Consider the following 15,879-nt stretch of genomic DNA (forward strand, 5'->3'; position numbering starts at 1 on the left):
TTCCAGCACTATAATAATTCAACATAGATGGAGGTCTAAGTGCACAATTCTTCAGGGAAACTGGGACCGGGACCCTTTAATCCACACAACCAGGGAGACACTTCACGGCTCAGGGATGATCTGCTCTCAGGTCCACCTGTCAGCCCTCAAGGAGAACCTTTCCCTAGCACTCATTCCCTTCACCTCTCTCCAAGGAGGATGAAAATATTTTACAGTGGAACCAGGTAGTCCTGGTTTCCCCTCCTGTATTGAGGCAAAGACTACCTAGTTGAAGAGGTTGATGACACTAACTACTTCTGCTGAAGCTAATGTTTATTCCCTTATAAGCACACAGAAAAGAAAGGAATAAAACCACAAAAATCTTTGATTCTGGGAGGATCTGGATTGTGCTTGAACCCTCAATCAGGCATTTCAGAAATTCTCCTCTTCAAAATGACCCTGTTCTGATCTGGACTGGAATAAGAATCAGATGTTGAAACAGTTTCTGTAAATGATAGAAGCAGGATTATAGCAGTATGAGACTCAATCCATCTACCTCTCATATTTTTGAAATAACCAAACTGCTATGATTTTTTTTTTGGATGCATTTTGTACAAATGCATTGTAGTCTTTTCTATGTATCTTTGACAGTTCAGAACACAGACCTACACCCACACAGACACACACTAATAGACTGAGAATTAATATAAAAGTCAGAAAAGAAATCTCATTAAGTATTCTATTCAATATCAACAGAAGATGGTAAAAGTCTTAATTGTGTGTGGGAAAATACTATTGAAATTCTTGTATTGAAATTGTCTTTTTGAATAAAATAACAGATAAGGGATGTGTGGAGTGTTTGAACTAATCAGAATGTGTTTTTTCTCACTGGCCATGCAGTATTATTTCTTTGTAGTATAAGATTAGCTTAAGAAGAAAGCAAGAAAGGGGAAAAATAGGAGTTATTGCAGATTTAAATTTGAGTGGGCAGGATCCACAGGTAACAATTTTTCTATCACGCTTCTATATAGCTAGAAATAATGTCATAATAAATAGCATAAATAAGATTCATCATTATAAATCTACTGCCAATGTGAGACCAAATCTTACAACTGCAATGCAATGCATAAAAATCTTATTGATTTTTCCCTATAACTAGAAAACAGATGTTAAATTAAAGTATTACAGCTGAATTCTTTCTTAGCCCTCTGTTTGCAGTGTACATTGAACAGTGTCAAGCTGTCTTCTGTGCTATTCAGGCTTTACTTTGAAAATTCTGTTTTTTAGAAGGGAAGCCTTTCCTTTTCTAGTACAGTGCTAAAGAGAGAGTGGTAAAAGTGTTGACTTATTTTTTACCAAAATAACTTCATACACTTCTGTGAGTAGGCCTATGTTGGTAAAGGAAAGGAGAACAGTAAGATGCAATAAAACTTCCCTAATCCTGTCTTCCCCAGATAAACAATCTAAAAAGCCTTTATCTCCTTCCTTCGTTTCAGGGTGAGAGGGGAGCTCCTGGCCTCCCTGGACAGCCAGGAGACAGAGGAGTGCCAGGAATCGGCCTGGCTGGACCCCCTGTAAGTAGCAGGTCCTGCTGCAACCTGTGACAAGGTGGAAAATCAGGCATTGCCACCCGGGGAATGCATTGTCTGTGCTCGGCTGTGCTGAGAGCCTGGGGAACATTTTGCCTTCTGAACATGCAGATTCCAGACGAGTCCAGAGGCTGGCATTTGTGGCTCACGTGTCACATGTCTGTTATGAGGCGCTCCTAATTCATTCAGTTTTAGTTGAAACAGAGTGCTAAAAGTGCTGTAGGATTGACTGGTGTCACTGGCTGTCACTCCTGAATTTTTTGCATCATCCTGGCACACTGGCTGTGGATGAATGGAGATCCGTGCTGAGCCAGCAGCTCTGGTCTCCTGAAAAGATATAACCTTGCTGTTGTATAACCCCTGTTGGAAGGGATGAGTGTGGCACACGTGCCCACATCAGTGACATAGTGACACTCTGACAGCAAAATGCAAAATCAGACTGCTTAAACTGCTGTGTTCCAATGTTGCGGTGAACCATGACCAACCCCAGGGCCAATGTCTACATCAGTGACATAGTGACACTCTGACAGCAAAATGCAAAATCAGACTGCTTAAACTGCTGTGTTCCAATGTTGCGGTGAACCATGACCAACCCCAGGGCCAGCTGGATCAAGTGGCCCAAAAGGTCCATTGGTTTGATGCTTCCACAGCCCAAAAGCCTTGAGCATTTCAAAGGCTGTGAAAAATATATAAATCTGTGCCTTACCATTGGCTGCAGCCCTCCCCTCCCCCTGTTTCTCATGTTGTCTTTCCAGAGAGTTCTATGTTCTTCGGTTGTTAATGGGCCCTTGTTACTCCTCCCCGCCTACCCCTTCTCCCATTTGCTGTAATTCCTTCTCCCCACCTTGGTAACACCCCCTGGCTGATGTTCCATTGGTTATATGGGTGTGTTTTCCATGCCCATATGGTGGGGGTACAAGATCCCCTGCAAGCCATGTTTCTTTGGCTTTCTCTGTGGATTTTTCTCTCCAATAAACCCTCTCCCCTCACGAAGAAGTCCCTCCACTTCTTTCCTGCCTCCTTCGCGCACCTGTGCCATCAATGGGCAAGGCGAACCCGACCCGAAGCTTCTCCTGCCCTCCTGGGCTGCGATCGGTTTCCGTCCTCCCCTCTCGGAGCAGGCAGAAGATTGCCCGGTGCTGGGACAGCGTGCTAGCCGGACGGCACCACGGCATTCCAAGAGGTCCATCCTCCCCATAATTTCCCACAAATAATTGGTTGGTTGGACCTCATCCAACTCTACCCTCACCTCCTGAGTATCAGCTGGTCACAAGGTGTATTTGGGAGTCTGCTCTGGAAAATTTGGATTTTCCTGTTGCTGGGCTTTGATCACTCCAGAACTTGTCATGTACAACTCCTCTAGAGATGAGAGGGATTTGGGAGTGCTCCGGCTGTAATTCTGCTCAGACACTTCCAGATACGCGCTGAATTTGTTAGTGGAATATGTTTAAGAGGAAGCAAATGCTATTTCTGGCTGTAATTGCTAGAGGACATCTGAGCCCTTGCACTCTTGCAATACCTCGTACATGCCATGATCCTGGACCAATCAGTCAATGTTTGGTAATCAGTGCTCTGTTTAAATATAAATGTCCCAATTAATACAGGAAATTGCCTTGAAATGATAAGTCATATTTCTGGGTAATGGATTGAAAAATCTGACTTTCTGAGGTGTATCTCCACAATATTTGCTTTTACCATGCTGAATTCTATCTGAGTTAAAGCAAACTGGGTCAGTCATGTTTCATACTGTGACTGTATCATGGCTTTCATGGTCCTCACAGGGTTACCAATGACTGCAGGTTTCCTGGGTGTCATTTGTTATGATTTATCTAAGGAACAGTGATGTTCTTGCACTTCTCAATGTTCAGCCATTAATTAAATTAAAATTAAATTAACAAATGAGTATCTGGCTTGTTTGAAAATTGCTAACTAGTGGATTGTCTTTAATTACAGATTTTTAGATTCAGTCCAGGGCTAGATGAGTTCATGTGTACATCCTGATGTACACAAGATGACAAAGTTGTTCTTCACTGGGGATTTAGCATCCTCATATCCATAAACACAAATGAGTAAGAACTTGACTCCAAATGCAGACATCTCTTGTCTCACACCAGAAGATTGTTTTTTTCTTTGTCTTCATTATTTGCCCACTGTCAGGATGTGTAGCCACCTACATACCACACTATTCTCAAATTATATGTTTTATTTATTTATTTTGCTTTACTAAATGCTTTAAAAAAAACCAAAAAAACCCAAAAAAACCCAACCAAACCAAAGAAAACCCAACCAAACCAAGATTATGGTGGTTTTTTCCACTGTAGATTCATCGTAACTTCAGCTCCAGTGCAAAGACTGGAATTTGAAAAATAACTTTGTATAACCTTGAATCTAGCAGACTGTCACAAAGACTGAATCCTATAGTAAAAAAAAACCAGAATGAAATCAGTGGAGCTGCTTCAGTGCATATTACACACTGAATTAAAGGTGTCAGCCTCTACCCTTTTTAGCGATGTGACAAAATTGTGTTTATAATACTTCCGCTTCAGAGCTGAGAGCCAACAACTCTTTTTAATTGGAATTCTCACCCTGTTTCCTCCTGTGCCCTTAAACTCTCTCAGGCTTTGCTCCCTGCACAAAAAGTATATATAGATGAGGATTTTTTTTTACCTTATCTGTTGAAGTATTGAGTTACAATTTACATAACCCTTAGCCATAAACTTGAGCATTAACAGAGTGTTATTCCCAACAGGGCAGGAGACAGCTTGGAGAATGGGGTGAATTCACATGTTTATGCTGAAGTTACCCAATGAGTGCATACACAGTATAAGTAGAAAGGTTTCAATCTTGCCGTGCCTTTCCTTGTTGATATTAATTAAATTATGCGTTTAGCCATTTCTTTAGCACAGTACTAGGGTGTCTTTCATGGAGGATGGTATGAGGATTAGTGAGTTACTATTCCTGAAATAGAAAGCAAAAGGAGAGGAGTTACAGTGGTAGTCAATTTATTCAAGTCTTGTTTAGGGTGTGTTTAGAATACCAGATCAATTCACCCATGCTGGATATGGTACTGCATTACTTCTGTGGTGTTCCTATAGAAGTGGGTACCTTCCAGTGACTCACTCTACTCAGCTGCACATTTTTAAGTTGCATCCCCAAACAAACAGCATGCACAAGCCCACTGGACCCCCTGCTTTGACCTACATTAAAGAGCACAGAAGTTCTGTGGGATGTTTTTTCTTGTGTAAGAGGTAGCTGAATATAGTGTTCTTCAGAACCTGGGAGGCTTGTCCTGTCTCAGCCCAAGAGATGTGTGGGTGCTGTGGTTCTGTGTTTGCAGACCCAGCCAGGAGCGAGGCTGAGCATGGATTGTCCACGGGCACAGGCAGTGCACACACACCCACACTCATGAGTGTAGGACACAGTACAGTGCAGAGAATAATGCCTGAATCCACCCTGGTCAGCCAAAGGGGGATGGGAATTTTAAGTGTTTTGATTACTGTGTCTTTTCTGTTTGCAGGGCCCTGCGGGACCCCCAGGAGACAAAGGGTCACTGGTACAGTATGTCTTTCTAGCTATACCCGCATTCTTTGGGGAGGGGACAGCCACACTGAATGTGTTTCTACCAGTGATTTCATGAGGGCATGTGTAACTGGATTGGTTTTGCTCAAGGAATGGTCACAGAGGGGCTGACCCTCCAAAGGGAACTTCTCTTGTGTATTACCAGGTACTTGTCTGCAATATTGAGTTGTGAAAAAGAGTTAAGAGTCTTGGCCTGGTGGCAACTTTTCTTTAGTAGTAGTCCTACAAGAGAAATGAGTTACTTGTTTCTCCCTTCATTCAAAAAATTATTTCAAGGCACATAATTCAAGGCACACTGCTTATAGCCAAGGCCTCAAAGGTTTAAAATAAACCATTTTAAAACATTGTTCTTACTTAAATCTTACAGATTTCAGTATTCATCAGACACACTTTAGTCCCTCAACATTCAGTTTTTCAAGGATGCAATCCATTGGTGTGGAACAAACAACTGTGTATCATGGTTTCAGTAGGCACTGGCATGAATTTCCAGCTCAACAGCCAGTCCTAGCCAGTGTGATAGCCTGGAACTAAGGAGATGGACCTTCTTTTCTCTTGTACTCTCCTGTGCTCAGTCATGTTTTCTCCCTGTTCAAAAACCTGCCTCCTATAAAGAGTCATTATTACCTCTGCAATCAATGTATGGGAAGCTTGACTTTAGTGATGCACGTGAAGTCCCTTGAGGCACAGAAATGACTGATACCAGGATAGTGCAATGTGAGCTGTAATTTTTTTTCTTAAACTCTCTCATAGTTGTGTAGGTGCTGGTTAATTTTTCCACCAATAACTATTACGTTAAGAATTTCTTCTCTTCAGCTAAGAAGCACTTCATAAATACTACTCATGTTACTGGGTTTGTCTGTTCTTTCCCACCAGGGTCCCCGTGGTGTACCTGGTATCCCTGGACCACAAGGGCCTCCTGGCCAGGATGTAAGTAAAATAAAAGTGAAGTGCTCAAGAAATTTGCTTGGATCTAATTTCCTTGAAAATTTGTGCTGATAATCAACTGTAGTCACTGATTGTTACTAGGATTGTCCAAGGGAAATGATTTGCGGAAGTGGAGCTCTTACAACTTAGGATGTCAAAGGGGAAAATAGTTGGAATAAGGAGGATTGCTTCAAGGAGAGTAGTGGGCTTCACCACTGAGACATTTAAAAATGACACTGGAAAAGGGACTTGGCAGCATACACCAGGGAAAGATCTCACACTGGAAAAGGATGGTAATTAGGCTGTCTAGGAACTTCTTAGAATCCACTGAGATAAGTAGCCTGTAGTATTTCTGTTAAAACAGGGCCACAGCTGTTAAGAAGTTCTTTATGAGTTCATTTTGCTGCTGCTATTGTGCATGTTTGAGGACATTTTAACCTCTTGGTGTATTGTCCTCCTGCTGTCTCAGTGGGTGAGGCATGGAACTGAGGAATAGAGAGGAACGTGGCAGACTCCCAGCTGGAAAGCTGGCCCCTCTTTCTGCCTGGTTCTGCTTCAGTGCTGCATGAGAAAGAGGAGAATTTTTTTCCTCTGTGATGTGGAAACCAGTCCTCTGAAGGAGGCTCTGAAGATTTTGAAGGGCTTGATCTTCGGATTTGTGCCTGTTGAGGGAAGACTGTGGGGAGAGGGAAGTGACCTTCTGTAACTCTCCTTCTCAGTGCTACTCCATGATGCTGATATGTCTGAAATGGGTACCAGTTTTCACCAACTCCACTGCAAGGAATTTCCAACCCTAGTGTGGCTTTATTGACATCCATCAGGTGGCCTAAAGGGGGTACTCTCCTGTGGGAAGAAGGTCTAGTTTTCTTCCCAGAGAGGCTGTGGATGCCCCATCCTTGGAAGTGTTCAAGGCCAGGTTGGATGGGGCTCAGAGCAACCTGATTTAGTGGAAGGTGTCCCTGCCCATGGCATGGGTTTGGAACTGGATGATCTTTAAGGTCCCTTCCAACCCAAACCCTTTTAAAATACTATGATGCTGTACTTTGTCACAAGACAAATGATTGTGCCAGGGTATTCTTCCACAGCCCATGTTGAAATGGTCCTTTGCCTCCATCACCCTGTGTCCCTGAGCAGCCAGAGATTTGGGATTGATTGTGTCCTGCTGCCTGTCCTTAGAACTTGTCACCTTGCCTCAGATGTTTGAGATTTTTAATCAAGAAGTTTTGAACACGAGATAGGATAGATGGGTTTATTGGAGCTGTACTGTGCAAGGGAAGTGCCAGAGGCATCCTTTTGGAGTCTCTTTCTGGCTCTGCTCAGATCAGTGTTGACTGGTCAGCTCTTGGAGATGCAGCTCTAAGGTCTTTACATTTTTCTTTTCCCTGCAGAGATTTAATCCAAACACAACCATTCTTTGGGTTACTTATAAAGCGCATTCTCTATTACACTCACTGCTTTAATTGCATTCAGTATGTCGTTTAGGACCTTTCTGTATTATTTGATCACCTGTTAAACCATTCTACCTGTGTTTCAGGAGGTATAAATGGAGGTACAGGGCACATTCCAACATTTCATGGTACATCAGCAGAGATAACCTATTTTGACAAGATCATGCATTTGCAGTTTTCTGATCTCTTCTTTATTTATCTCCTGATCTATCTTTATTTAACTAGCACAAGGAATTTTTTGTTCTGCTTCTGCACTCTTGTATGTCAACGCAGTGTTCTTGTAACCTCTGAAACGTCCATTTTTGTACTCTGCTGTGTTCACATAGAATATCATTGGATAGGACAACTCCAATTTGAATTGCTAATAGGAATTTGCCGTGCAACTCCTAAGCCATGCAGTGTCAATTGCTTGAATGACTTGCCTCAGTGTCTTGTACTTTGCTGTGGCCTTTGCAGATGTATCCCATGTTTCTTTCTGAGACAGAAAATTCTTTTAAATCACATTTGCATACATTAAGTTACTCTCTGAATTATTTTTTCCAGTTGCAAACTCACCAGATGCTTGTGGAAGTGCCTGCTATAAGTTGCGTTCTCTGATAAAGCAAATCAGATTTACAACTGCATTTGGGGAGGTGGAAGAGTCAATACTTCTTTTGCAATAGTTTTGGCTAGAATTCTCTCCCATAGGTGATTAAATTGGGTTTTTTATATTATAGATTTTTTCTTGTCCCCTAAAAGCATGTGTCATACTTTTTGGGGATAGCCCAAGGTCACATTTTGAAATATCTGTTGGCTACTCAATCTAATATCAAGAGTTCTCAGGACAGTGACTTGTTTTATCAAAATTTAGGTTTTGAAAATACTTGCCTAGGTTTACAGTACAATTGTGCTGGTTTGGCCTTGTTCTGTTCCTCTTAACAAAAGCCTTTCTGTTTGTTTGTCCTCTAGAGTTCATTATGTCCATAAACCCCTACAAATTCTCTTATTTTGGGACAAAGCTGAGACATGCTTTCTTCTTTTATATAAGTTATTTTCTTGTCAGTAAATTTGCTTTTTTTTTCTGATTAACTAAAGCTCCAGTTCTTAAAGCCTGAAAATCACTTTTTTCTAGGTCTTTTTTTTTGAATAATATGACTAATTTTTTCCATAACAGAACTACTATGTATTGTGCTTATTTTAAGGACCTCAGTCACTTAAAGAAATTACTTTCTCTTGCTTTGGGAAAGAACAAAATCCAAATCACATTTTAATCTGGCAGTATTCCTGTATCAAGCATTAAAATAGTGTAGTCTTAAGTGCCTTCTGTCAGAGAAGTTGGCCAATCTCCTAGTCTAAGAATTATAAAAAATTATTTCTACATGTTAAGTGATGTTATATGCAGTGCTGTCTCCTCCAGACACTGCAGATGAGGTCTCTCAGCTTGGTAGGTGCAGGTTTAGATTAGGTATTAGGAAGAAATTCTTTACTGTGCATGTAGTGAGGCACTGGAGCAGAATGCCCAGAGAAGCTTTGGTTGCTCCATCCCTGGAAGTGTTCATGGCCTGGCTGGACAAGGCTTGGAGCAACCTGGTCCAGTGGAAGGTGTCCCTGCCCATGACAGGGGGTTGGAATGAAATGATCTTTAAGGTTCCTTCCAAGCCAAACCATCCCATGATTCTATGAAAAGGTTTATAAGAAGATGTAAGGCAACAGGACAAACCATGGTGAGCAGGTGCAGGGCTCAGCCAAACAAATGCACCAGCCAGCTCCATGTTGGCCAGCCCCTTTTATACCCTTTTCTGTTTTACCCCCCTGTTTGTTACTCTCTCTTCCCCTGCACAGCCCCTCATGCATCTCCCCAGCTCCATCAGTCCCTCAGCCCTCCCAGTTCACAGTCCCACAGTTTAGAATCTTATCACTTGCAAGGTCCAGATTGATCTCCCAGGAAGTGCAGTCTGTGGTTTCCTGATAGCCCATCAGTCACTGCGAGTGACAAGATTTGCCTCTGCTTAGGTCAGTGTCTTGGCAAATTTAGTTTCTGATTTCCTCCTTTCCCCTTAATTTCCCAGTTGACAAGGTCCTGGATGAGGTAACCTTGCTGGAATAAGCCTCCTCATATTTCCACATGCCTTCATCAACTAGTGTGAATGTCCAGGTTTGCTTCCCATCACTGCCGTCCTTTTTTGTTGGTCAGGTTTGTGTCCTTGACGTTCTAATTGATGACATTTTCCTTATCTTCCCTAGTTGAATTCAAAAAGGTCCTTGAGCAGATACTCCCAAAGGAGCAGACACTCTCTGGCCAGCTACATACTTGGGAATCATCTGTTCTCCCTGACTGTCTGATGGGAGATAAAATGTTTCTGTTCAACACACCTATTTAGTGTCCTTAGATTAGGAAACAACCGGAATGAGACATTCCCTTAGTCCGCTATTAGCAGTGAGGGCACCTGTTTAATAGGCTCTTTCTGTATTTTGATAATGATAATTTTAATTAACATAAACATTGAATTAATCACTTTTTAATTAGGTTAATTATTTATGGTAACTAAGTTCCAGCATTACTGGGAAGTTAATCTTCCTGCGCTTGCTTTCATAATTGCAAACCCTTTGTGGATGCATACATTACTGCCACTGGATTTGAAAAGCAGAGTTTGCTGTTCTGGGGTTGATTTTCCCATGCAGTTAAGAGAGTTCCAAGGAGCCTTTGTGTTTGTTTTAGGGTACTTACACCCCAAACCAGAGTACACTTATTAACCCTTCTATTGTTTCTTTATTCCTGTGACTTATAACTGATTTAAGACATTGCATTTCAAGTTTAATTTTCCATCTTGTAGTAGAACTATCACACCATTTGCCTGTGTCACTTATGCACTTCCCGTGTACACTTATGTTTCTTTACAGACTTTCTTTATCTTTGAGTATTTTCACATGCACCACTTACCTGAGCATCATTTTACCGATCACAGGATTTTGCCTATTAAATGCACCAGCATTTAATTTCTTCTTGGTTGGCAAATGGTGCTAGTAACACCACGGTTGTGGGTTTGATCCCCTCATGGCCATTCACTTCAGACTTGGACTTGATGACCCTTGTGGGTTCATTCCAACTCAGAATATTCTGTGATTCTGTAACCAACTAAGCTAAATACTGTTTTTCAGCATTATCAGCAGCACACTTTCCATCAGTTCCCATTTACATACCATTCCTGTGTGTCAAGATTTTGCAGACTGATGCTCTGGATACTGTGCATCACACCTTCTCATGGCTGACATCTTTTCCCTTTACTGGTGTGCTGTACCACTCATTGGATATTCTACTTTGTGCCAGCCACTCTTGGCTGCAAGCTCCTGAAAGTCTTCAAACTTTATGAGCTTTCCAACACTAGTTGTTATTTGAGACTGTGCATTTTCCCACGTCATGTTAGGGTCATTTCTTTTCAGTGCCATGCAGGTTTTTGGTCAGTCTAATTTTCTTTTTTCTGAATTTTCTGGCTTTCTTTTTTCCAGCTCAGTCCCCTATTAGCTTGTCAGATGCAGATTTAGCTTCCATGTCTTCATTCTAGCATTTTCATTCTGCTCTGAGAAATCTGAAGCTGCATCAGGGGAGGTTTAGGTTAGATATTATGGGATGGTTCTTCATCCAGATAGTGGCCAGACACTGCAACAGGATCCCCAAGCAAGCAGTCACAACACCAAGACTGACATAATTCAGGGAGCGTTTGGACAATGCTCTCAGGCACATGATGTGATTCTTGGGATTGTCCTGTGCAAGACCAGGAGCTAGACTTGATTTTTGTGGTCCCTTACAACCCACGATATTTTGTGATTCTATATTTGCAGCTTGTCCCTTTTTGTCAGCCTTTTCTGACTCCAGGCCTCTACAGACCATCAATATTTCCTCTACTTTTGACTTTGCTTCTGTTGACCTGTTCTCTGATAATGTACCATGCTGAAGTGCCATCACCCTGCATCTGGTTTGTTCATTTTGGCTCACAGAAGCATTCTTCAAAAGGCATTCTCCATTTGCAGTCTTGTACTTTTCAGTTGTTTGACTTCTCCTGGGGATTCAGTGTTTTTTCCGGTTTATCAGCCATGGCACAGAGCTTAATCTCTTTTCCTGTCTCATTTCCAACCTGTTAGAAATATGACCAGCTCCACATCATATAGCATGCAAGAAAACAGGTCCATCCCTTTTTGTCTCAAGGCAGACTGATACCACTGGGTATGGTATCTGTGCTTAATCCTTTCCAAGGACTTCCATTTTATTAACTCTCTTCTTGCATGTCTTTTCACATAACTAAGAAGTCTTTTCCTATATTCTTTTTTTAAAAGATCTTTAAATACTCAAATTACACTGCTAGTGCCATGTTCATATTTCAGATCCCAAAGCAGAAGGCTGTCAGTAAGCCCTATGGCATGTATTTATAGCTATGCTACAGTCAGCATGAAAGACATTTCTGAACTGTCTTTTCTGTGTTGCTTTCTGATCCAGAATTATTATCATGGCTCAAGTTTTTTCTTTGCATCACACTTTTTAAAGCAAGTTCTGTGTGAGAACCACAGTGGAGAGGATGCCAAAAGCATGTCCTGACAATTAGCATCTGTGAAAGGGAAGGGACTTTGGGAACAATGCACAATCCTCTGGATTCACCTTGATGTTCTGTGGAAGAAGCAAAGCTATAAATGACTAAAATGTTTACTTATATTTACTCAATTCCCTAGAATGACATTTGTGGAGAATTGTGAGCTAACCCTTGAGACATTATCTTCTCTTTGTTCTCACCTGCAGAAGTTTTAGCTCCTTAGCAAAAAAGGACTTCAGTTCCACTTTAGGTCCACTTTAGTTTAATTTTCATCTCTTAGAAAGTCAAGGTAGCTGAAGGACTGTTGCTCACCCAGAAGTGTTTAATGTGGACATAGAAAAAGATAATATATTTTCCCATTTTTTCTCTCCTCTAGCAAGACATACAGAATTTAAGTAGTAAGTGAGACTCAAGGATGAAATTCAAGTTTGCCCTATAGCTGTAACAGTGGTGTATCATGACACAGCACACTTCAGTCATTAATCCCCACATCCCCATCTGGCTGTTTGTGTAAATAATACAGTGAACTGATTGGCAAAATGGACTAACCTGAGACAAGGTGGCAGAAAGAACACCCAGTGCCCTTCCTGGCTAAGCATTTGACCAAATTTTAAAGGAACTTTCCAGATGGAAATATCAGTCTCAAGAGTAGTCCCTGCTGAGCCTAGACTGATTGAAAGCCACTACTTGGACCTTGATCAGCATCCAGATATTGATGCAGCTCAAAAAGCCAATTAAGTCCGTTGCTGTATCAAAACCAGCATGGCCAACAGATCAAGGGAGGGGATTCTGCCCCTCTGCTCTGCTCTGGTGAGACCCCGCCTGCATGCTGTGTCCAGCTCTGGGGTCCCACAGCACAGGAAGGACATGGAACTGTTGGAGCGAGTCCAGAGGAGGCCACCAAGGCAACTGAAGGGATGGAGCAACTCTTACAAAGAAAGGTGGAGAGAACTGGGATTGTTCAGCCTGGAAAAGTGAAGGCTTTAGGATGACCTATTTGTGGTCTTCCAGTGCCTGAAGGGAGCTTTCAAGAAAGATGTAGAGGGACTTTTGACAAGGTGTGAGAACTGAATATATGCAGGTAACCAAGACAGCCAAAATCCAGAGCTGAACTGTAAAGAGTAGATTTATTCCATTACCACGCTGGCAGAATGGGGACACATACACTGCTAAGCTTATTCCATCTTAGCAGGGGCAAAAAGCACTCAGGGTAACCACCAAGCTTCTTATCTCCTCCCAGCAGGAAGGCCCCAGCCTATGAGAAATGCCTTTTAAGTTTTTTACAGCATTCTGTTATCTTCTACAGAACCTCCACTTCTCAAGATTGACAGAAAACAACCCAAAGAAAACAAAATGTGAAATTTTCCACACTGAATATTCTTAGCATCCTCCAGCTGCAAGGTCATCTTGAGTGAAAGCAACTCTATTTTTCCCTCCTTGCCAAATCTTCCACTTCCAACCTTTTTCTCGCCACACAAGGGGAGTGACAGTAAAAGCGGTAATGGCTTCAAACTGGAAGAGAGTGGGTTTAAAGTAAAAAATTAGGAGGAAGTTCTTTACTGTGAGGTTGGTGAAACACTGTACAGGTTGCCCAGAGAAGCTGTGGATGCCCTATCCCTGGAACTGTCCAAGGCCAGGCTGGATGGAGCTCTGAGCAACCTGGTCTAGTGAAAGGTGTCCCTGCCCATGGCAGGAGGTGGAAGTAGATGGTCTTAAAGGTTCCTTCCAACCCAAACCATTCTATGATTCTGTGAACATCCTGGGTGGCAAATCTGGAACCATTCCAGAGAAAACCCCAGGTGGGACCTGCTGCAGAATCAACAAAGCTGAACACAAGTAAGATGCTTTTAGATGGTCAGTAGAAACTGTTCCTTTAGAAACAGAAATGATCAGATAAGACAGCTTTTGTATGTGGTGAGTTTTGTATGCTCTTTGAGGTTCTTAATATGAATAAAATGTGCATTTGCTTGAGTGATGACACAGGGTGATGGACCAGGGGGATACAGGAATTTAGCAGAGAATGTTCTGGGGAAATGTCACCAAGTATCTTAAAACACCACTGCAAGCATCCTCACAATGCAGATTTCTGTCACCGTCTGAACAGTGACCAACTGTCTTGTTCAAAAGATTTGGTTTCCCAAGTGAGCATTACTTTATGAAAATATTTTACAATAATCTTTAGACATTGTTTTTTGTTTTTAACAAACTAATTCCTCGCTAATGACACATAAGAGCTGCGTACTGAGGGGTGGCAGTTGTTTCTTGTCCTAACCCTGCCATTCTGGACATAACATTCTGAGAATGCTGGTAATTTCTATGCCTTCATCTCATGAAAAGTGATACCACTACACCTCAACAAAGAAACCTATTTTGCCTTTTTCAGGCGCCTTCCAAGATTTAAAGCCTCATACTTCAACAACTGAAGTTCATAGTGTTTCCTATGACCAGAAGACAGACTAAAGCAATTCTAATCTCTGTGTGACTCAAATGAATTTAGCAAGAGTTTGAGAGGATGTTAAAGTTGCACATATTTGGAGGAGTTTGCTGTTTGTCACATGCAAGGAGCAGTGCTCTCAGCAGCAGAAAGTAAAATGTGTGCTAGTCCAGATGCCTGTGCTAGCAGACTGCAGGAGCAACCAGAGGGTTATTGTATAATAATTTCACAATGTTTTTCTTTTTCTTGATCTGTAGGGTGTACCTGGAAATCCAGGGGAAAGAGGACCTCCTGGAAAACCTGTATGTAACTTCACTTCTGTATTACATCTTCCTTTTAACTCAGTTTCCACCTCTACACTTCACCCCAGAAGTGCACTTGGGTGCTTTTCCACTGTTGCTTTTCCCAGCAGAGCAGTGGGAAAAACACTAAAATCCACTAAAGATTTAGTGAAAGCTTTGGAATGGTATGAAGATAACTGGATAGTCTGAATGTAAATAAAAGCCAAATTTTTAAAGGCACTTCCTTAGCACCACTATGCAGTACCCTCAGCAAGAACTTACCTCAGGTGGGATGAAGTGCATTGGTAAAGTGAGGTGGGAAGTACAAGTTTGGCCCAGTGAGTCCTAGGCAGGACAAGGAAAACCGGTGAGAATCCATGAGTATGTTTGTTGCTGCCTGTTCTGAGCTTCCCCTCCCCAAGACACTTGCCTCTGCCACGTGCTCTGAACTCCTTTGTTGCAAGCGTGGGCAAAACCAAATGTAACTCAAACTCTTTAGCAGCAGTGTCTGATTGGCCGGTCACCCCGGGCCCACCCCCAGTCCGCCCCTTTTCCCTTCTCCTAATAAAAGAGAAGATCAAGGGAGGCCCTACCTCTCTTGGCTCTGCAACTCTTTCTGCGAGCCTCTCTTGTCGCCTGTTTCTTTTGAAAGCTGCTAATGGCAGAAAATTAAGCAGGCTAAGAGCTATATTTCTCCCTCTTTGCTTCTGCTGGTGGTATTTGCTTTGCAGCTGATTCAGTTACTGATTTTAGAGCTACTGAAATGCTGGATTGCCCGTGCTTCCTCTCTGGGTTGCTCGAGGCTTTCTAAGGCATTGAACTACAAGCGCTAGCCGGTAAAAAGCTGAAAAGATACCTCCTCACATGTTCAGGAAAAATTCTCATGTCTTGATGCCACTTAAAATTGCCTGAAATAATGAATTTCTCATTCCACAGGGTTCCCCACCCCTGCTCACTCCAGAGGATATAAATCTCCTAGTGAAGGTAATCAGCCTTTGATGAGGGTGGGAGTTTATTTCTGTTTGATTCAGACCTGACTAAGGCTCTGTGATGAGAAAGTGTCTGAACTACAAGTGCAAAAGA

General features: G+C 42.1%; 1 protein-coding gene across 7 annotated transcripts in view; it reads left to right on the forward strand.

The window, feature by feature from the left end:
• The window catches only part of COL22A1 (collagen type XXII alpha 1 chain), a 226,914-nt gene that overhangs the window by 176,912 nt on the left and 34,123 nt on the right, over positions 1–15,879 (forward strand). For all 7 annotated transcript variants that reach the window (XR_001866005.1, XR_001866001.1, XR_001866002.1 and 4 more), the window contains 5 exons: positions 1,476–1,553; positions 5,086–5,121; positions 6,021–6,074; positions 14,773–14,817; positions 15,733–15,780. Coding sequence is in view for 3 of the 7 variants with exons in the window: in XM_017746704.1 (XP_017602193.1) it covers positions 1,476–1,553; positions 5,086–5,121; positions 6,021–6,074; positions 14,773–14,817; positions 15,733–15,780 (261 nt within the window). In the remaining 4 variants the exon portion in view is untranslated. The remainder of the gene's footprint in view (positions 1–1,475; positions 1,554–5,085; positions 5,122–6,020; positions 6,075–14,772; positions 14,818–15,732; positions 15,781–15,879) is intronic.

This window comes from Corvus brachyrhynchos, unplaced genomic scaffold (assembly GCF_000691975.1).
Source record: "Corvus brachyrhynchos isolate BGI_N302 unplaced genomic scaffold, ASM69197v1 scaffold89, whole genome shotgun sequence".
Taxonomy (NCBI): Eukaryota; Metazoa; Chordata; class Aves; order Passeriformes; family Corvidae; genus Corvus; species Corvus brachyrhynchos.